The sequence below is a fragment of the Oncorhynchus kisutch genome, linkage group LG23, assembly GCF_002021735.2.
Source record: "Oncorhynchus kisutch isolate 150728-3 linkage group LG23, Okis_V2, whole genome shotgun sequence".
NCBI lineage: Eukaryota > Metazoa > Chordata > Actinopteri > Salmoniformes > Salmonidae > Oncorhynchus > Oncorhynchus kisutch.
The window spans coordinates 7,768,031-7,789,459 of record NC_034196.2 but is presented as its reverse complement, the minus strand read 5'-3'; the positions used below and the strand labels follow the sequence as shown (position 1 = coordinate 7,789,459).

The 21,429-nt window shown below is 40.8% G+C and overlaps 1 protein-coding gene across 2 annotated transcripts in view; it reads left to right on the top strand.

Annotated features, from left to right (window-relative positions):
* The window catches only part of man2a1 (mannosidase, alpha, class 2A, member 1), a 71,916-nt gene that overhangs the window by 4,672 nt on the left and 45,815 nt on the right, over positions 1 to 21,429 (top strand). For both annotated transcript variants that reach the window (XM_020457462.2, XM_031803115.1), the window contains exons 3-9: positions 5,847 to 5,991; positions 7,508 to 7,679; positions 10,006 to 10,133; positions 11,140 to 11,313; positions 15,936 to 16,122; positions 16,853 to 17,030; positions 17,301 to 17,500. In XM_020457462.2, the coding sequence (XP_020313051.2) occupies positions 5,847 to 5,991; positions 7,508 to 7,679; positions 10,006 to 10,133; positions 11,140 to 11,313; positions 15,936 to 16,122; positions 16,853 to 17,030; positions 17,301 to 17,500 (1,184 nt within the window). The remainder of the gene's footprint in view (positions 1 to 5,846; positions 5,992 to 7,507; positions 7,680 to 10,005; positions 10,134 to 11,139; positions 11,314 to 15,935; positions 16,123 to 16,852; positions 17,031 to 17,300; positions 17,501 to 21,429) is intronic.

Here is a 21,429-nt window from a genome sequence, read left to right as displayed (position 1 = left end):
AAACATACAACAATACAACACAACATGATCCAGCCTAAAAAAAAAACATTTACACTCCTTCGTAACAGAGTCTCCCATCAATATATTAAATTCATTCAGGGGCACTAACATATCTAGATGAAGCATGGATTGTAGATTATTCCATGCGTCTGGTGCACAAGAAGAGAAGGCAGTCTTGCCTAATACTGTGAATGCCCTGGGGACTTTAAGTAGCAACCACCTAGCAGACCGGGTACGGTAACTGCTGGTGGTGACTCTTTGATCCACCTCTACGCAGACGACTCCATTCTGTATACATCTGGTCCATCTTTGGACACTGTGTTAACAAACCTCAAAACGAGCTTCAACGCCATACAACACTCCTTCCGTGGCCTCCAACTGCTCTTAAAATGCAAGTAAAACGAATTGCATGCTCTTTAACCGATCGCTGCCCTCACCTGCCCGCCCGTCTAGCTGGACGGTTATGACTTAGAATATATGGACAACTATAAATACCTAGGTGTCTGGCTAGACTGTAAACTCTCCTTCCAGACTCACATTAAGCATCTCCAATCCAAAGTTAAATCTAGAATCAGCTTCCTATTTCGCAACAAAGCCTACTTCACTCATGCTGCCAAACATACCCTCGTAAAACTGACTGTCCTACCGATCCTTGACTTTGGCGATGTAGTTTACAAAATAGCCTCCAACACTTTACTCAGCAAACTGGATGCAGTCTATCACAGTGCCATCCATTTTGTCACCAGAGCCCCATATACTTCCCACCACTGCGACCTGTATGCTCTCGTTGGCTGGTCCTCGCTACATATTCGTCACCAAACCCACTGGCTCCAGGTCATCTATAAGTCTTTGCTAGGTAAAGCTCCTTCTTATCTCAGCTCACTGGTCACCATAGCAACGTGCCCCAGCAGGTATATTTCACTGGTCATCCCCAAAGCCAACACCCCCTTTGGCCGCCTTTCCTTCCAGTTCTCTGCTGCCAATGACTGGAACGAATTACAAAATCACTGAATTTGGAGACTTATATCTCCCTCATTTACTTTAAGCATCAACTGTCTGAGCAGCTTACCGATCGCTGCAGCTGTACACAGCCCATCTGTAAATAGCCCACCCAACCAACTACCTACCTCATCCCCATATTTGTTTTTGTTTTTCTGCTCTTTTGCACACCAGTATTTCTACTTGCACATCCTCACCTGCACATACATCACTCCAGTGTAAATTGCTAAATTGTAATTACTTTGCCACTATTGGCCTATTTATTGCCTTACTTCATTTGTTCACACTGTATACAGATATTTCTATTGTGTTATTGACGGTACGTTTGTTTATCCCATGTGTAACTCTGTGTTGTTGTTTTTTGTCGCACTGCTTTATCTTGGCCAGGTCGCAGTTGTATATGAGAACATGTTCTCAACTGGCCTACCTGGTTAATTAAAGGTGAAATAAAATAAACATTTAAATAAAAGCAGACCAGACTACACAGGTAAAGAGGGAGTTTACCCAAAAGGGTTTTGTAGATGAACACATACAAATGTATCTTTCTGCGGATATAAAAGTGAGGTCCAACCTTCCATTTGGTACAAGGTGCAATGGTGGGTGAGTGACTTGGCATTTGTAATAAAGCGCATGGATGCATGATAACAGAGTCCAATCTCTGTAAGACAGAGGAGGTTGCATGCGTAAACAACAAGTCACCATAATCAATTACAGAGAGAAAAGTGGCCTGAACAAGCTTCTTTCTAGACATAAGCTGGAAGCAAGCCTTATTACGAAAATAAAAACCCAATTTCAATTTAAGCTCTGTCTCAAGATTATTCACATGAACTTTAAAGGACAACTTGTTATCCAACCAAAAACCTAGGTATTTGTAGGATGACACTTTTTCTATGAATTAGCCACCTGATGTGACAATGCTTAACGTTCTCTGGCAGAGTTCTAGCTCTGGTAAAGGTCATGAATTTAGTTTTTTGTATATTCAAGACCAGTTTGAGACCATAAAGGGAGGCCTGCAATGACTGAAAAGCAGTCTTGGAGCTCTTCAGCCTGAACCAGAGAAGGAGCATTCGGAAAGTATTCAGACCTCTTGACTTTTTCCACATTTTGTTACTTTACAGCCTTATTCTAATATATATTAAATAGTTATTTCCCCCCCCTCATCCATCTACACACAATAGCCCATAATGACAAAGCCAAAACAGGTTTTTAGACATTTTTGCACGTTTATTAAAAATTCAAACTGAAGTATCACATTTACATACAGTTGAAGTCGGAAGTATACATACACTTAGGTTGGAGTCATTAAAACTTTTTTCAACCACTCCACAATCTTGTTAACAAACTATAGTTTTGGCAAGTCGGTCAGGACATCTACTTTGTGCATAACACAAGTAATTTTTCCAAAAATGGTTTACGGACAGATTTCACTTATAAATCATTATATCACAATGCCAATGGGTTAGAAGTTTACATACTCTAAGCTGACTGTGCCTTTAAACAGCTTGTAAAATTCCAGAAAATTATGTCATTAGAAGCTTCTGATAGGCTAATTGACATCATTTGAGTCAATTGGAGGTGTACCAGTGGATGTTTATTTATTTAACTAAGCAAGTCAGTTAAGAACAAATTCTTATTTTCAATGACAACTCTCGGTTCCTAGGCTAACTGCCTGTTCAGAACGACAAATTTGTACCTTGTCAGCTCGGGGGTTTGTACTTGCAACCTTCCGGTTACTAGCCCAACGCTCTAACCACTAGGCTACCCTGCCACCCCAATGTATTTCAAGACCTACCTTCAAACTCAGTGCCTCTTTGCTTGACATCATGGGAAAATCTAAAGAAATCAGCCAAGACCTCAGAAAAAAAATGGTAGACCTCCACAAGTCTGGTTCACCCCTGAGAGCAATTTCCAAACGCCTGAAGGTACCACGTTCATCTGTACAAACAATAGTACGCAAGTATAAACACCATGGGACCACGCAGCCATCATACCGCTCAGGAAGGAGACACATTCTGTCACCTAGAGATGAATGTACTTTGGTGCAAAAAGTGCAAATCAATCCCAGAACAACAGCAAAGGACTTTATGAAGATGCTGGAGGAAACGGGTACAAAACTATCTATATCCACAGGAAAACGAGTCCTATATCGACATAACCTGAAAGGCCGTTCAGCAAGGAAGAAGCCACTGCTCCAATAACGCCATAAAAAAGCCAGACTACGGTTTGCAACTGCACAAGGGGACACAAGATCGTACTTTTTGGAGAAATGTCCTCTGGTCTGATGAAACAAAAACAGAACTGTTTGGCCATAATGACCATCATTATGTTTGGAGGAAAAATGGGGATACTTGTAAGCCGAAGAACACCATCCCAACCGTGAAGCACAGGGGTGGCAGCATCATGTTGTGGGGGTGCTTTGCTGCAGGAGGGACTGGTGCACTTCACAAAATAGATCATCTCAAAACATCCGTCAGTCAGGAAGCTTGATCGACTTCAATTCTAAAAATTCAGACCCTTTACTCAGTACTTTGTTGATGCACTATTGACAGCGATAGCAGCCCCGAGTCTTCTTGGGTATGACGATACAAACTGTATGGGGAGCGTCGCTGCACAGATTGTTTCAGGTCTCTCCAGAGATGTTTGATCGGGTTCAAGTCCAGGCTCTGGCGGGGCCGCTCGAGGACATTCAAAGACTTGTCCCGAAGGCACTCCTGCATTGTCTTGACTGTGTGCTTATGGGTTGTTGTCCTGTTGGATGGCGAACTGAGCACTCTGGAGCAGGTTTCATCAAGGATCTCTTTGCACTTTGCTCCGTTCTTCTTTCCCTCAGTCCTGACTAGCTCCCAGTCCATGCTGCTGAAAGACATCCCAACAGCATGATGCTGCTACCACCATGCTTCACCATAGGGATGGTGCCAGGTTTCCTCCAGATGTGCTGCTTGGCATTCAGGCCAAAGAGTTCAATCTTGGTTTCATCAGACCAGAGAATATTGTTTCTCATGGTCTGAGTCATTTTGGTGCCTTTTGGCAGACTCCAAGTGGGCTGTCATGTGCCTTTTACTGAGGAGTGGCTTCAGTCTGATCACTTTACCATAAAGGCCTGATTAGTGGAGTGGTGCAGAGATGGTTGTCCTTCTGGAAGATTCTCCCATCTCCACAGAGGAACTCTGGAGCTCTGTCAGAGTGACCATCGGGTTCTTGGTCACCTCCCTGACCAAGGCCCTTCTCAGTTGCTCAGTTGCTCAGTTTGGCCGGGCGGCCAGCTCTAGGAAGAGTCTTGGTAGTTCCAAAGTTATTCAATTTAAGAATGATGGAGGCCACTGTGTTCTTGGGGACCTTCAATGCTGCATAAATATTTTGGTACCCTTCCCCAGATCTGTGACTCAACATAATCCTGTCTCGGAGCTCTACGGACATTTCCTTCGACATTATGGCTTGGTTTTTGCTCTGACATGCACTGACAATTGTGAGACTTTATATAGACAGGTCTGTGCCTTTCCAAATCATGTCCAATCAATTGAATTTACCACAGGTGAACTCCAATCAAGTTGTAGAAACATTTCATGGATGATCAATGGAAACAGGATGCACCTGAGGTCCATTTCGAGTCTCATAGCAAAGGGTCTGAATACTTACATTATTTATATATATGTTATGTTTTTCATTTTTAATAAAATGTGCAAAAATGTCTACAAACCTGTTTCCACTTTTGTCGTTATGGGGTATTGTGTGTAGATTGTTGAGGATTATTAAAAATATATATATTTTTAGAATCAGGCTGTAACATAACAAAATGTGGAAAAATTCAAGGGGTCTGAATACTTTCCGAATGTACTGTATGTCATCATGTTTCTTCTTGACACCAATCATGATAACAAGCTATTTTCTGTGTTTCATGTTCCTGTTATTAAAACCATGGCTTTAGTAAGGGTTCTTGTACCATTCCATACTGGACATATAAACCCATGACAGACAACACATTTTATCATCTTGTCCTCTCGGTATCACATTCCAATTATTCCGTTATTTTATTTGGCCGTAAAACAAAGACAGATATTTAAGTTGGCGCGAGTCCCAGAGAAACCCCAAGCAGCCTCTGTTGCATTAGAAGTTCCATCTCTCATTTGCATTCTTCTGACCTGCCGATATCACAGATGTGAATGTTATCATACACCGATTTCCAGGGACAGATGCGTTGTTTTCTTTTCTTTTTCTTTCTTTCCACTATGGTGGAGTAGGGCACTTAATTTCAAATCAAATTTTATTTGTCACATACACATGGTTAGCAGATGTTAATGCGAGTGTAGCGAAATGCTTGTGCTTCTAGTTCCGACAATGCAGTAATAACCAACAAGTAATCTAACTAACAATTCCAAAACTACTGTCTTATACACAGTGTAAGGGGATAAAGAATATGTACATAAGGATATATGAATGAGTGATGGTACAGAGCAGCATAGGCAAGATACAGTAGATGGTATCGAGTACAGTATATACATATGAGATGAGTATGTAAACTGCTACTTGGACATAAAGTGAACACAAAACTGAAGCTGAAGCAATTAAACATTAAACTTCCTTAGAACACATTCTAGAGTAGGCAACATTGCCTAATAAAGTGACGCTTTGCTGCAAACCAGTGACACAAGACTATTTGTGGCCATATTGTTCAATACTTTCAATACTACTAATCATACATTGTTGACAATAAACAGCTGAAATATACTTCAGTGTATGTTAGCCTTCTTCATGGTAGTCATTTACCTCAAAGAATATCCCACCATTTTTCTCAGGGGAGAAAACAGAAACAGGGGTTGGAGTGTTTGTTTTTTGTGTGTCTTTTTCAGTTGCTGGATGTTTATGACCTTCTGACCTTTGACAATCCTGATGGGGGAGTGTGGAAACAAGGATTTGACATCACCTACCAGGAGAATGAATGGGACAGCGAGCCACTGCAAGTCTTTGTTGTGCCCCACTCACACAATGATCCTGGTAAGCAGTGCACTACTTCAGAGGGCATTAAAGGGACACCACATTCCAAAACCAAGTTGTAGTTCTTCACAGCTGATGGTGTGGGACATGGATTTGTCTTGACATAAGACTACCTTTGAGGTTTAAAAAACATCCGCTCACATTTCATTTTGGAGTATATTGTCCCTTAGAAGCTAACCTAGAAACACTGTACTTTCCTCTGTGACTTCTTCAACGCTTTGTTTACTCTACTTAATACGGTCACACCTCGTGTAGACAGGAAGCAAGGCGTAGGCAGCTCCTCAGCAGTCAGGAATCATATTTCTAGGTTAATTGTGTTTCATGGTCTGCCAAGGGAGCAAGCATTATACCACAGTATACATTGTAAAGACAAGCATTATACCACAGTATACAACGTAAAGACAAGCGTTATACCACAGTATACAACGTAAAGACTACATTATACCACATTATAAACTGGGTGGTTCGAACCCTAAATTCTGACAGTCGTTGTATATCAGACCATATGCTACAGGTATGACAAAACATGTATTTTTACTGCTCTAATTACATTGGTAACTAGTTTATAATAGCAATAAGGCACCTCAGGGGCTTGTGGTATATGGCCAATATACCACGGCTAAGGGCTGTATCCAGGCACTCCGCGGTGTGTCGTGCTTAAGAACGGCCTTTAGCCGTGGTATAATGGCTTTATACCACATCCCATCGTGCCTTATTGCTTAATTACACAACATAAAGGTCGTAGAGCAATTGATGAAAGTCTTGTCCTGTTACCACTAAAACAATTGATCAGAAAACGAAAACAATTGATCAGACGTATGAGAAGCCTGTTTTCTATACATTTCCTCACTGTTACATTTTCCACCGAAACAGAACATTTGAACTATGTATTCCAGTGTGAAGGCGTAGTCCCTCACAAGCATTCTAGAGACTAAGGCGTCAGTGCAGGCAATAAGAGTGCTGGTAGTTCCGGGCGCTTGTCACATCGTGTGTATGCTCAGTAGCAGCATCTGCAGCTCAGTAACAGCCAGGTCCAGTCTATTCTTTGTTCCTGAGATTGGTTAACTCTTTAGTAACTGGAGCTGACTTTCTGGTTTAACTGGGTTGGTCTTCCCCTTACAGCTGTATACTGTAGCTCATGACTATTCTCACACCCTTGCATAGATTAAAAGCACTCAGGCCTGTTTGCCGTTCACTGGATGATTTAACCTATTTTTGTCTTGCAGTGGAAAGAACAATGCATTAAAAAAAATCTGAAAATTGCATTGATTGGAAATATGATAACATGTGAAATCAATGGATGTGGCAAATTGATTGAACCACATGTTCTGCTCATTCACCTGATGATGATAATGATGGCTTTATTGAATCCGTTAATTTAATCTATGGCAGACAGATAGACCACATAGCATTTATGTAGAACTGAGCACACATAGATTGTTCCGGTACACACCACTCTACAGTCGTAATGTATGCTCAACCACTTTGTCATAGTTGTCCATTTGTTCATTTTCAGGATGGCTGAAGACGTTTGACGACTACTACCGGGACCAGACCCAGCACATCCTGAACAACATGGTGGTGAAACTCCACGAGGACAGCCGCAGGAAAATGATCTGGTCCGAGATCTCCTACTTCTCCAAGTGGTGGGACAACATCGACGGCCAGAAGAGAGACGCTGTCAAGAGGTAGGAGTTCTGTCTGTGTCATTCTATCGTCAAGTTGAGACTGAAATCAATACGAGCAGCAAATCACCAGTGGTGAAAAAAGTTCCCAGTTATCTTTACTTTTACTCAAGTATGACACCTTAAAAGAAAATTTGTCAAGTAAAAGTGAAAATCGGCCAGTAAAATCCTACTTGAGTAAGTCTAAATGTATTAAAATATACTTAAGTATGAAAAGTAAAAAAAATCCTTATATAAAGCAAACCAGACGGGCATCATTTTATAATTTCTTTACGGATAGCCAGGGGCACGCTCCAACAATCAGACATCATTTACAAATAAAGCATGTGTTTAGTGAGTCTGCCAGATCAGAAGCAGTAGGGACGTCCAGGAATGTTCTCTTGATAAGTGTGTGAATTAGACCATTTTCCTGTCCTGCTATTCAAAATGTAACAAGTTCTTTTGTGTGTCAGGGAAAATGTATGGAGTAAAAAGTACATACTTTTCTTTCGGAATGTAGTGAAGTAAAAGTAAAAGTTTTCAAAAATATGAATAGTAAAGTAAAGTACAGGAATAAAACAACTTAATTAGTACTTTCAAGTATTTTTACTTAAGTACTGTACACCACTGCAAATCACTTATGGATTCTGTTAGTGTATTCTTGATTTAGCTTGGCTGCTGTAAACATGGAAGCGAATTCCTTAGTGGATTTGCAATAACATTCCGTTGCTCCTGTTATTCCCATTTTAATTAAAGCAAGGTTATACCTTGCTTAGGGCTAGCGGTTTTATAGGGTTTATTAAAAATGCAATGACATTAGAAGTGAAGTTGTAGATAAATTAACTCAACCTCACAGCCTGAGATTGTCATTATACAGTATGTACAGGTAAATCAATGGCCCAGTTTACAGTACAACTATTCTTTACCTGGTAGCAGGAGTGCATTGGTTTGAATTGCCTTAACAAGCCAAACTGACTCCAAATGGTCGTGAGGTCATAAAATCAATTGTGCTTGTGAGAGGCACATGGGCTCACACATGCTCTCTCTCTCTCTGCCTCAGTCTCTTTGCTGTTGATAATGTCCCCTTGAGGATGTAACAGTTGTCAGGAGTTAGGGGGTTCTCTGCGAACGACATGGAGGGAGTGATGGGGATAGGGTTTTCCGCTTCAGAAAACAGCCCCAAAGGCAAAGAGGGTATCACAAATGCTGTGTGCATTGGCCATGCTCACGATGAGCTACTGGCGGGTAAGGTTTCAGCACTAAGCCTTGGGAGATTACAAAACGGTGTATGAAATGCAATAAACATTTCAGCTGCAGGTTAGAATTCCAATTAGGAGCACAAGCAAAAACAGCCTTAAGGTGAAGGATGGAGGAAGATGAAAAATCCAACACTAATATTTATTCACTATTGATTTGATGCGCAGGGAGTTCAAAGAGAACCAGATCCATTCCTTTTTTTTGTTGGAGAATATTCCGTGTTTGCTCTTTTTTTTGAAGGGTGGTGTTGCTCATTTAATAACTTATTTTCTTTGCAGGTTTTCATTTGATGTCAGCAAATTCAAGGTCTGGCGCTTAATGATAAAATGTCCCCCGTTACAGTACACGGAGAACTATCGCTCAAGAAATTCAAACAAACAACCTCATTATTTCTTCGGGAAAACACCTTTAGGATTTGAGAGGAACTTGTTTTTGAGCAGCATGTTTGCGATTTGTAGGACATCCACATCCATCCGTCCTCGTTAGAATGCAGTGTTGCTATCGGCTCAGTGAAGATGGCACCTGCTTTCCTCACTCCAACTCTTCAACGCCCGGACAGACCTACACTACACCCCGCTCCCGCCTGTCCAATCATAGAACAGTGAAAGAAACCCACCGGTGATTGAATGATCCCAGAGGAAAATACGGTTTCCAAGGAGAGAAAATAAAGAGCTATTCCTATTCCAAAAAGGGCTGAGTCGTCGTACTTTGTGTTGCTGCTCCATGCAGCAACATATTATAGGGACTTGCCAGGGACACGTTAAAGAGGTCTGCAGTTGAAATATGCTCTGTGAACAGGGGAACGATGCTGACTCAAAGTCAATGCAAGAGGTTTCTAGTAAGAGGGGAGGGGGATCTACTAAAGTGGTTGGTTTCACTCTTAGGACATAGGAGTAAGATAATTAAACAGCAACGGAGGAGGAGATGAATCTGATTATTGCAATATGTAGAGGCCTTGATTTCTCCTGCAACTAAGATGCATGTTTGACACCCTCAGATTGTCGTATTATCCATGTCATAATGTTTGTGACCGAAAGCATCTCTTTTTAAGCCACTGTTTTTTTTAACGTTTTTTTTCCCCTGTGTTGTTTAGTCTGGTTGAGCGAGGCCAGTTGGAGATTACAACTGGAGGCTGGGTGATGCCTGATGAAGCCAACTCACACTACTTTGCATTAATTGATCAGCTATTGGAGGGACACCAGTGGTTGGAGAGAAATTTGGGTGAGTACATAATAAATATATCAGGCATTTGTTATCTGGAAAGAGATCGTAAAAAATAAATGTTGTTGGCAAGCACAACATACACTGAGTGTACAAAACATTTGGAACATCTTCCTAATATTTTGTTGCTCCCCCTTTTTCCCCTCAGAACAACCTCAATTCTTCAGGGGAATGGGACTCTACAAGGTGTCGAAAGTGTTCCACAGGGATGCTGGCCCATGTTGACTCCAATGCTTCCCACAGTTGTGTCAATTTGGCCATTCTTGATACACACTGGAAACTGTTGAGCGTGAAAAACCCAGCAGCGTTGCAGTTCTTGACACAAACCGGTGCGCCTGGCACCTACCACCAAACCCAGTTATAAGGCACTTAAATATTTTGTCTTGACCATTCACCCTCTGATTGGCACGCATACACAATCCATGTCTCAATTGTTTTGAGGTTTACAGTCTACAGTGATTGAAGTAGATTTAACAAGTGGCATCAATAAGAGATCATAGCTTTAAGCTGGTTTCACCTGGTCCGGCTATGCCATGGAAAGAGCAGGTGTTCATATTATTTTGTACACTCACTGTGAAGCTGTTTGTATTCCTGTGCTGGAGAGAGAGGTGTGTTTACACACGCATCCAGTCACAAATGATAGCTACTTGCTTGTGATTTGTCTTGAATTAACACTCTCCTAATGTTTTGTACTCTGTGTATTTGCTCAACATATTTGTTATTTTGCGTGATTGACACAAAATGATTGGCATACTTTAACCATCAGAGATTTGAACTGTTTACACATGAACACATTAACCCAGTGGCAGCTGGTGACTTAAAAAGTTAGGGAGGATGACAAATGAAGACTGGTTGATTGAACGGGATGACCTGTGTAACAGAAGTTTATCACAAAAGATTTTTAGGTGATGTTTCATTGTTTTCTATTGTTTATCCATTTTTCCTCAACATTTTGAGGAGAGTTGTTTGCACGAACCTGAATCTTCCTTCTGGTTTTCCCTGTTAGGCGTGAAACCCGAGACGGGCTGGGCTGTGGACCCGTTTGGCTACTCCCCTACCAACGCGTACCTGCTGAAACAGGCTGGCCTGGCCAACATGCTTATCCAGAGGGTGCACTACTCAGTCAAGAAACACTTTGCCAGTCAGAAGACCCTGGAGTTCTTCTGGAGACAGAACTGGGGCAAGTATGCAGACTGATTGTGTCCCCTGTGGCTCTCTCAGGGTGCTTTCCCAGAGCCAGTGTTTCCCCTAGCTAGATTGTTTTCTAGGTGGGGCGTTTAGGCCCTCAAATAAACACCCAGTGCCTCTTTCGGATCTCTGCCCAGAGATCTGCTCCTCATGCCTCTATTCTCAGTCATTCGGTGTTTCAGGCGCTAGCTCACCCATTGAATTTAGCATATTCAAAGTCCTAGTTTTAATTATAAATCGGCAGAATCAAAAGAACATGACCTCAGAGTGACTACTTTATACTCATGCAACGCATGCTTCCAGCTACTTCCATTTCCTTTACATATTTGCTGTGGCAGATGCTGTGGATGGTTTGATGCCCAGTGTTGAACTCTGGACAATCAGCTTGTGTAACTAAAAGTGCTAGGATAGGCGACAGTAGCATCTGCTGTGGACGGTATTGACTCGCTCAGACCACTGCAGAGGGATTTCTCATGCGTATCACATGCATGTCTCTCAAGGCACCGATTTTGTTTGGCGTCATCTTATAGCATCTGTGGTATAGGGGATTGTCTCCTTGTATGGACTGAGGCCTGGCTTTAAAAATGTCTGGCAGGCATTTCATGCGATGAACAGATCTCGGTTCAAATAGTATTTGATTTCTTTCAATTTGTGTTTGAGCTTGAACGTAGTGCCAGATGGGCAGGGTTTTCACTTTTGAAACAATTACGTTGGTTCCATTACACCAGGCAAGCTCAATCGAGTACAGCTGAAGCATTTGAAAGAAGATAAGTACTATTTGAACCCAGGTCTGATGATGAGCATGCTGATTGATAAGGACAATGGAGACCACATCCTCATGACCAACATAAGGGGTTTCACATTTGCCGTGAACCATCTGCTTTGTGTGTCTGTGTGTGCCTGCGCGCGCATGTGACAGGGATCAGTTGGTAACAGAACGGGCGTTGTTAGTTAGTGGGTCCATGCAGCCATGTTGAACCAACCGTCCTCCAGACGCTCTGTCCAAAAACAGGTGATTACTCAAACCCCTAAGCCAAATGATACAGTACTCATTAATGATTCTCACTGGGTAGACAGATGCTGAAATCGTCTGCAATGCCAGAGCATCTGTCTGTACAATTTTTTATTTACGTCATGAAAATGATAAAATACTGTTATGGTTATTTAATAGTAGACAATGATGAAAGAGCAGATCAGTTTGTGCTCTGTTCTTATGGTTCACTTTTATCGAAGTGTTTTATGTTGGAATTGAATACTTGTTGATGCCCCTCGGGAGGCTGAAAAGATTTGGCATGGGCCCTCAAATCCTTATAAAGTTCGACAGCTGCACCATCGAGAGCATCTTGACTGGCTGCATCACCGCTTGGTATGGCGTAAAGCGCTACAAAGGGTGGTGTGAACAGCCCAATACGTCACTGGGGCTGAGCTCCCTGCCACAGGACCTCTATATCAGGCGGTGGCCAAAGACTCCAATCACCCAAGCTGTAGACTAGTAGTCAACCAACTAGTAGTCAACCAATAGTAAACCAATGGTACCCAAACTATCTGCACTGATACCTTGCACACTCACTAGACTTTAAATACTCACACACACACTACATTGTCTCTCCCACGCAAATCACTCACATATTCAAATACATAATGCACACACACACACATACCGACACAACAAACATACATAGGCACACACAAACACAAGCACACATACTTTTACACATCATTTGCTGCTGCTACTCTATTTTTATTATTATCTAGCCCGATGCCTAGTCACTTTACCCTGCCTTCATGTACATATCTACCTCAAGTACCTCGTACCTCTGCACATTGATCTGATACTGGTACTACCTGTATATAGCTTCATTCTTGTGTACTTTATTTGATTCATTTGTTAGTCAGTGTTTAATTTTTTTAAACTGCATCGTTGTGAAAGGTTCGTAAGCCAGAATTTCACTAAAGTTTATACCAGTTGTATTTGGCTCATGTGATAAATACAATTTGATTTGAGTAGATTAGTTTGTTTGGCTGTGGTGCCATTCTGCCAGGGGACACACTCCCTAATTATATAGCTTAGTCTCTGGACAATGTTTTGAAACATACAAATCAAAGAGCACCTACATTATATACATGAGATTTTTTTTAAAGTCGTGTTTTTTAGCTTTGAAGACTTGAATGAAATGAACGTCGAATGACAATCGGTTGGTCTGAGAATGTTGTTTTACCTGCAACTTACTGGTCAAATAACAGTAGAATACAGTATATTATTAAGCTTTCTAAAGCTACTGTGTATGCTGCTTACCTTCTCTGTATGTGTAACGATGTGCGCCGAGAGTCGGGAAGCAGGTTCAGGGTGAGTGAGTGTTTTAAGAAATAAACACAACATAATATCACATAAGAACCAGAAACAATAACGCCCGGGGAAGGAACCAAAGGGAGTGACATAAATAGGGCAGGTAATTAAGGAGGTGATGGAGTCCAGGTGAGTCTGATGACGCGCAGGTGCACGTAACGATGGTGACAGGTGTGCCCCATAATGAACTGCCTGGTGACCTAGAGGCTGGAGAGGGAGCACACGTGACACTGTTCCCTCTACTCAATAACAAACGCGGGGTCAAATACATGTCATGGAAAACCAACATTGATGTAGGGGTTGGAAACATCACTCTGCTATTGTTTTGAGAGACAGACATCCTGTGGCATAATAGAGTGCATGGTTTGAAATGTGCAATGTCACACTGGCAGATCCATATGGGAGGTGACAGCGTGCTCCAGCTCAGGAAGCAGGCCACTTCCACTGCAGGACAAATAGGATTTAATCTCACTTGGCTGCAGTGGTGTGTATTCATAGATGCCAAGGGAAACCAGGCTTCCCCAACATTTTTACCAATTAACATTTAAAAACATAAATGATTTATCTTTCGTCTCTCTGTGTTTCATAATTTTCCTTCAATTCGCAAGAGTATCTCCCAGGAGAAAGCATATAAGCGAGCGAAACAGCGCCCCTCTGTCTCTCAATGTGAATGCCATCTATCTGATGCTGTCTGGTCCAAACGTGTATGACACTGTTGCCACCCGTAGCATTGAAGGCAAAGGAAGCCAGCGAGCATTTGGCCTCCCTTGATAAAAAAAAAGTATACAAAATTTGCCAATCAGAGTTGAGAGAAACTGAGAAAGCTCATCTGTGAATGGTCCTGGCACACCAAAACAAAGTGTTAAGGGAAGCCACATTGGATTTTGGAATCACTCCTATCAAATCCCATTGAGAGCATATGTTATTGACAGAAAAACTTTAATTGTTGCATCTCGTGTTGTTGTCCTTCCTATTGTTAGCTAGCTAAAATGAACCCTTTCCTAAATTAGCCATGGATGGACATAGGGATTTGAACTTGTGGTTTTACTTAATTCGTCGTACTGGCCAATGATTATAACGGCAATTGTGAACCAACCATTAATTCATACATTGTTGTGCCCCTGGCCTGAGAGGATGGAAGTTCAACATGTAGCTAGATGTAGAAGGCTAATGCTAACTAGCTAACGTTACCCATGAATGGAAGTTAGGCTCGCGAGCAAGCATTTTAGCCAAGTAGCCTAGGACAACAAAAAATAAGTGTCTACTATATGAGTGGTAGACCGTTTTGTCAACATGAAAGAGAGGAGAATGGTGTCAACGTGTTTTTCTGCTTGCAAGAAACGCGTACGCACGCACGCACACACACACACAAATCAGAACCATGGACAGCCACATCATATTCAGCTTACGTTGATTGGACTAAATAGTTTTTGGTATCTGTTAGTTGTCATTGTATTGGACTAAGCATAGGTGATTTGATGTTCAAATGGTGCTGGAATAGTAGAGGCAGCTCTTGTTGTCTTTGCGACTTGCCGTAACTCTTTGTGCTTCAAAGTTTTTTAGTGGTCTTTAAATGTCGGAAACATTAACTTGCTTGACCATGCAACTGTTTGTTACATGCAATATGCTTTGTGGACTTCACTGGACAGAGGATGCCATCTGGTTTTGTGATAAAACAAAGCTGTGGTTTAATTTATTATGCTGCTGTGTCTTCTTATTGTCTCGGCTTTTAGGCCTATATATTGGCAAGTCATATGAATTAACAGGTTACAAACATCATCATTCTTTTTTTAGGGGGGGGGGGGGGGGCTTCCCCAGTGATTTTACCCACGCACCGCTACTGCTTGGTCGTAGCAAATTAGTCATCGGTTCAGTGCCAGATCAGATTATATCTGATTATATATTATATATAATTTTATATCATCATACAAGCAACCAGGAATTAGTTGTTATTTCTAATAAGGAATAAATGTTAGTACTTTTGAATACTGCGTGCATACAGCGGCCAGTCTCTTTCAGATAGAAATGTAAACAGTTTTCTTTTTTTTAGACATTGCATGCTAGCTATATGTTTACAGTCCACATTCTGAAATGTTGTCATAAGAATGCTTGTGCATTCTTTGTTCTGTCAAATGCAAATACCACACAAGACATACCGTTAGGAAGAAAATACATATTTTCTATGTTCTATTCTAATACTCTATTCTATTTCTATGTTATATTCTAATTCTCTATTCTATTTCATGTTCTATTCTATCTGTGTGCAGACCCAGCCTCCAGCACGGACATTCTATGTCACATGATGCCCTTCTACAGTTACGATGTTCCCCACACGTGTGGCCCCGACCCCAAGATCTGCTGCCAATTTGACTTCAAGAGACTTCCTGGTGGGCGGGTCAGCTGTCCCTGGAGGGTCCCCCCTCAGCCAATCACGGATGGAAATGTACAACAGAGGTGACCAATCACATAGAAATGGAATGAGAGTGATATACTGTGTCTCTATAAGAAACCAATCTTTATTGTTCTATCGAATTTACATGAAACAGGAAATTGTCTTTGGCTTGAGGCTCACAGTTACTAACAACACTTGACATTCAAACACGACAAAAGCAAAGCTGGCCACAAAGGCTTTGGGTCCTCTATGTAAAGTGTTTCTTAATCTGTGGTCTGTCCTGTAGCTATCTTCTCCCTAGTACAGACAAGTATTAGAAACACTTGTTTATGGGGTAGACAGATGGTCCACATTCTCTCCTCAGTTTGATAATGTTATGGACAAGGGTCAAACACTTTGTATGAATAAGATGAGACATCGAAGCTACTGTACGATAATATTTTGTGGTAAAAGGAATTTCAGATGGCCTTTGTTTTTCTAACACAAGATAGTCTCTGATGATAAGTGGACTTTCTGACACAGTAGCAAATCCACTAGAGACTAGAGAATTGACCACACACGTGAATGCACGAACACACTCACAGATAATTCATTGACAATTATCAATCAATCAATCAAATGTATTTATAAAGCCCTTCTTACATCAGCTGATGTCACAAAGTGCCGTACAGAAACCCAGCCTAAAACCCCCAAACAGCAAGCAATGTAGGTGTAGAAGCACGATTACAGCTTAATATGTAATGAAAACTGAATTTGTTGTAGTATAGTGACTCTTTTTCCCATGATCCCTAGGGTTCAGATGCTGCTGGACCAGTACAGGAAGAAGTCCAAGCTATTCCGAACCAAGGTGGTGATGGTCCCCCTGGGGGACGACTTCCGCTACACAGAGGCCTTGGAGTGGGACCAGCAGTTCCAGAACTACCAGAAGCTCTTTGACTACATGAACTCTCATCCAGAACTACACGTCAAGGTCTGACTTTGGGAGCTGGAATGTTGCGTTGAATATGCAGGAAGTTTTCCTTTTCAAGCGGCCAGGTTTATTTCAGGTTTATTAGGTTTGCAATAGTGGAAGATGGTGGGGGTTAAGGTTTTGATGCAACACATCATTGGAATGACTGATGGTCGATCGTGAAATGGTGTGTTTTGTTGGCTTCCCACCCTCAATTAAGCAGAAGAGTAAACTACCCTACAGCATTAACGATAGAGCTTGATCTCTTCTAACTGGCGTATTCTGTTCTAGGCTCAGTTCGGCACCATCACGGATTACTTCAATGCTCTTCGTAAATCGGCCACAGACCCCGGTCACACTGTTCCCTCTTTACCTGTGGTCAGCGGAGACTTCTTCACCTACGCAGACCGAGATGACCACTACTGGAGCGGCTACTTCACCTCCCGACCCTTCTACAAACGTCTGGACCGCGTGCTGGAGTCACACCTCAGGTGGGAGCACAGACCGTTGTTTTGTGGCAACCTGTTTGTTTTTCTCTGTTTCTTTTTTCTCTGTTTCTTTTTTCTCTGTTTCTTTTTTCTCTGTTTCTTTCTTCTCTGTTTCTTTTTTCTCTGTTTCTTTCTTCTCTGTTTCTTTTTCTCTGTTTCTTTTTTCTCTGTTTCTTTTTTCTCTGTTTCTTTCTTCTCTGTTTCTTTTTTCTCTGTTTCTTTCTTCTCTGTTTCTTTTTCTCTGTTTCTTTTTCTCTGTTTCTTTTTTCTCTGTTTCTTTTTTCTCTGTTTCTTTCTTCTCTGTTTCTTTTTTCTCTGTTTCTTTTTCTCTGTTTCTTTTTTTTTTACAACGTATTCTAATTTCTTTCTCTACTTCCTATACATAAAAAAAAAGTGTCTATATTGCTCAATTTCAAATCGTTATCCGTCAACCAAAACAGATTACATAGATAATTTTTTACAAGCAGTACAATTTCAACATAGAAAGTGAATCACTGTAAGTGCATGTATTGGATGACTGGTTAAAGAGCAACTGCCCCTAAAAAAATGACCTTCGCATTTAGAAAACAACCTATGTGGCATCGATATGATGGCGAAACATTTATTCTAGTGTCAAAATGTACTACTAAATGTAAATAGGATAATTTTGGTCATGAAGTCAGTCTCGTCCAAAACAAGAGTTTTGTGAGACTTTTGGTCGTGACTGCCTCACAACGTAAATTAAGGTTGGGTTTGTTTCAATTCTGCCCACAGCTGGCAGCACACAAGTAATTATCAATTCAGAGTGCAGCTGCACGTGACCTAATCGTAATGTCTATGGTAAATTAGGGTTGAGTTTGAATATCTCTATGGGGCTAGTTAGGGACCATCGTTAAATTACACAATGTACATGGGACAATATATATAAAAATTCCAAGTGCTCCAAATTTCAATGACTTAAAAACCTTAAACCAACTATAAATTGTAGAAATTCATATACAAATATTGAAAGCATTTAATGAGAAAACTAAAAGGTGTGCAACATGAAAACAATTTTGCCATAGTCGCACACCAGCTAGCTTGAAGCTAATTGGCTAAATAATTTGGATAGTTTCCCCCACCTGCGAACACACAAGAGACACCCACATCAAACCACACATCGAAACCAACTCGTGTTTGAATTCAGTCTTGGCCGCTAAGCATTTCTTCAAAGGGCTTGATAGTACTACACCTGTTGTATTCGGCGCTTGTGACAAATAAAGTTTGATTTGATTTACCAGGAAGACAAGTGGTTGCCAAGGTGTCAGCTCATGGAGTTCCAATTCAAATAAAGAATTCTGTAACTCAATCAAAGACCTGGTGAAACTAATCCACTGTGCAATGTAAAAATGCACAGTATTATAAACACATAATTGATTGGAGAAATTGTTATTTTTACATTTGAAGCTCTGAGACAGCCCAAAAATAAACTGTGAATAATAACCCACCTCTCAAACTAAGCCTATTACAATTATTACAAGCCTTTTTGATTGAAATAATATGCTTGGTTGATATTATTTTTGTTGCATTCGTAATGACGTTTTTTTTTGACCAACCTCTTGCATATTGATGAATATGAATCCAATCAAATGTTCTAATTCAGTCTTCTCACTCCAAAGTGTTGAAAGAAAGGAAAGCCAATCTAATGGTCCACCATCTAATAACCTTAAACACTGACCAGACAGACTTGACTTTAATGCATTTCGTACTTGTAGACTTTAACCTTAATTCACAGGCTTGAGAAGATCTCCACCAGGTCGTTGCCTTTGATCCAGTCTGTTTCTTTCTTTAGTAAAGGTTCATGTAACACGTCATTTTTTTTTAGGTGGTGGGGGATTTTGTTTTAGGTGGTGCTTTGTCCGCCTACTACCCTTCGACCTGTCTGGCTTGGTTGGACCTGCCGGGGGTAGACACCCTCTCCGGCAAGGAGACAGTCCAATAGACTAATTACTAGCCTGAATTAGTAGTTACCCTTAATTAGTACAATGGACAGTCTCTCCCAAATTAGTACAAAGGACAATCTCTTCCCATCATCAGCACGGTCAGTTAGAGCCCGTGTTGAGTGTGGTGTTGGGAAGGTTAGTCATGATTATAGAAAGGGTCTGTAAGGCTTGTGGGATATTTCTCTGCCTGCATCTTCTAGGCATAGAGCATAGAGCCACAACTTTAGGGTCGCCAGGGGATAAATGAAGACATGCAGGAAACCCGACAGTTGATGTTGTTTTTACTTGTATGTAGTACCATTTAGCAGATTTTAATATACTTCACTGAATTTACTTCACTGTATACACTGTGGTGTAAATTCACATTTACAGAAATGTTCATTCATTCATTAGTATACTATAGTTTCTACACAAGTGAGCCTTGTGGTTTGGGTTGTTCCCCAGCAACTACTTTAGATAAATAATCAATGTCGTTTGGTCTATTGTTTGGCTAATTGACAGCCAACTTGGCATTCCCTCATGTACACTGCAAGCTTAAAAGGCGACTTTCTGATTTGGCCTTGTTTAGATTTGGTTTCGGGAGTCGGTGCCCCTTCCACGGGACGGTTGAGCTAACGTAGGCTAATGCGATTAGCATGAGGTTGTAAGTAACAAGAACATTTCCCAGGACATAGACATATCTGATATTGGCAGAAAGCTTCAATTCTTGTTAATCTAACTGCACCTTCAAATTTACAGCAGCTATTACAGTGAAGGAATACCATGCTATTGTTTGAGGATATTAGGCACATTTGGGCAGTCTTGATACAACAGTTTGAACATAAATACAATGGTTCATTGGATCAGCCTAAAATGCTGCACATACACTACTGCCATCTAGTGGCCAAAATCTACATTGCACGTGGGCTGGAATAATACATTATGGCCTTTCTCTTGCATTTCAAAGATGATGGTACAAAAAAAAATACAAAAGAACGGTTGTTTTTTTCTTCGTATTATCTTTTACCATATTTATTGTGTTAAATTCTCATACATTCCTTTCACATTTCCACAAACATCAAAGTGTTTCCTTTCAAATGGTACCAAGAATATGCATATCCTTGCTTCAGGGCCTGAGCTACAGGCAGTTAGAATTAGGTAGGCCATTTTAGATGAAAATGTGAAAAAGGGGGCAGATCCTCAAGAGGTTTTTAACAAGATGTTTATCTTTCATTTGCTGTATTGGACTTGTTAATGTGTGAAAGTTAAATATTTCTAAATAATATTTTTTTCAGCTGAATGGGAGGGGGTGTTCCCTTTAGGGAACTCCTTGTGCCCCCTAGCCCCAACAGGTTTCTACCCATCATGTCCGATTTTTTAAATGTTTTACAGCGAAAACCCAACATATTCAAAATGTTAGATGACCACCAAATTCAAAAACACACAGTCACAAAAGCATAAATATAGATAAAATGAATCACTAACCTTTGATTATCTCCATCAGATGACACTCATAGGACATCATGTTATACATGTATTGTGTGTTTCGTTCGATAATGTGCATATATATATACATTAAAAAAATCTCAGTTTACATTGGCGTTACGTGCAGTAATGTTTTGATTCAAAAACATCCGGTGATTTTGCAGAAATACTCACAATAAACATTGATAAAAGATGCAAGTGTTATTCACAGAAATAAAGATAAACGTATCGTCTATGCAACCACTGTGTCAGATTTTTTTAAAAACTTTACAGAAAAAGAATAATCTGAGAACGGCGCTCAGAACCCAAAGAAATACCCGCCATTTTGGCGTCAACAGAAGCTACAAAAAACACTATAAATATTCACTTACCTTTGAATATCTTCATCAGAAGGCAGTTCCAGGAATCCCAGTTCGACAATCAATGACTGATTTGTTCCATAAAGTTCCATAAAGCCCATCATTTAGCCACTTGTTGTTAGCTTGTTCAGCCCAGCATTCAATCCTC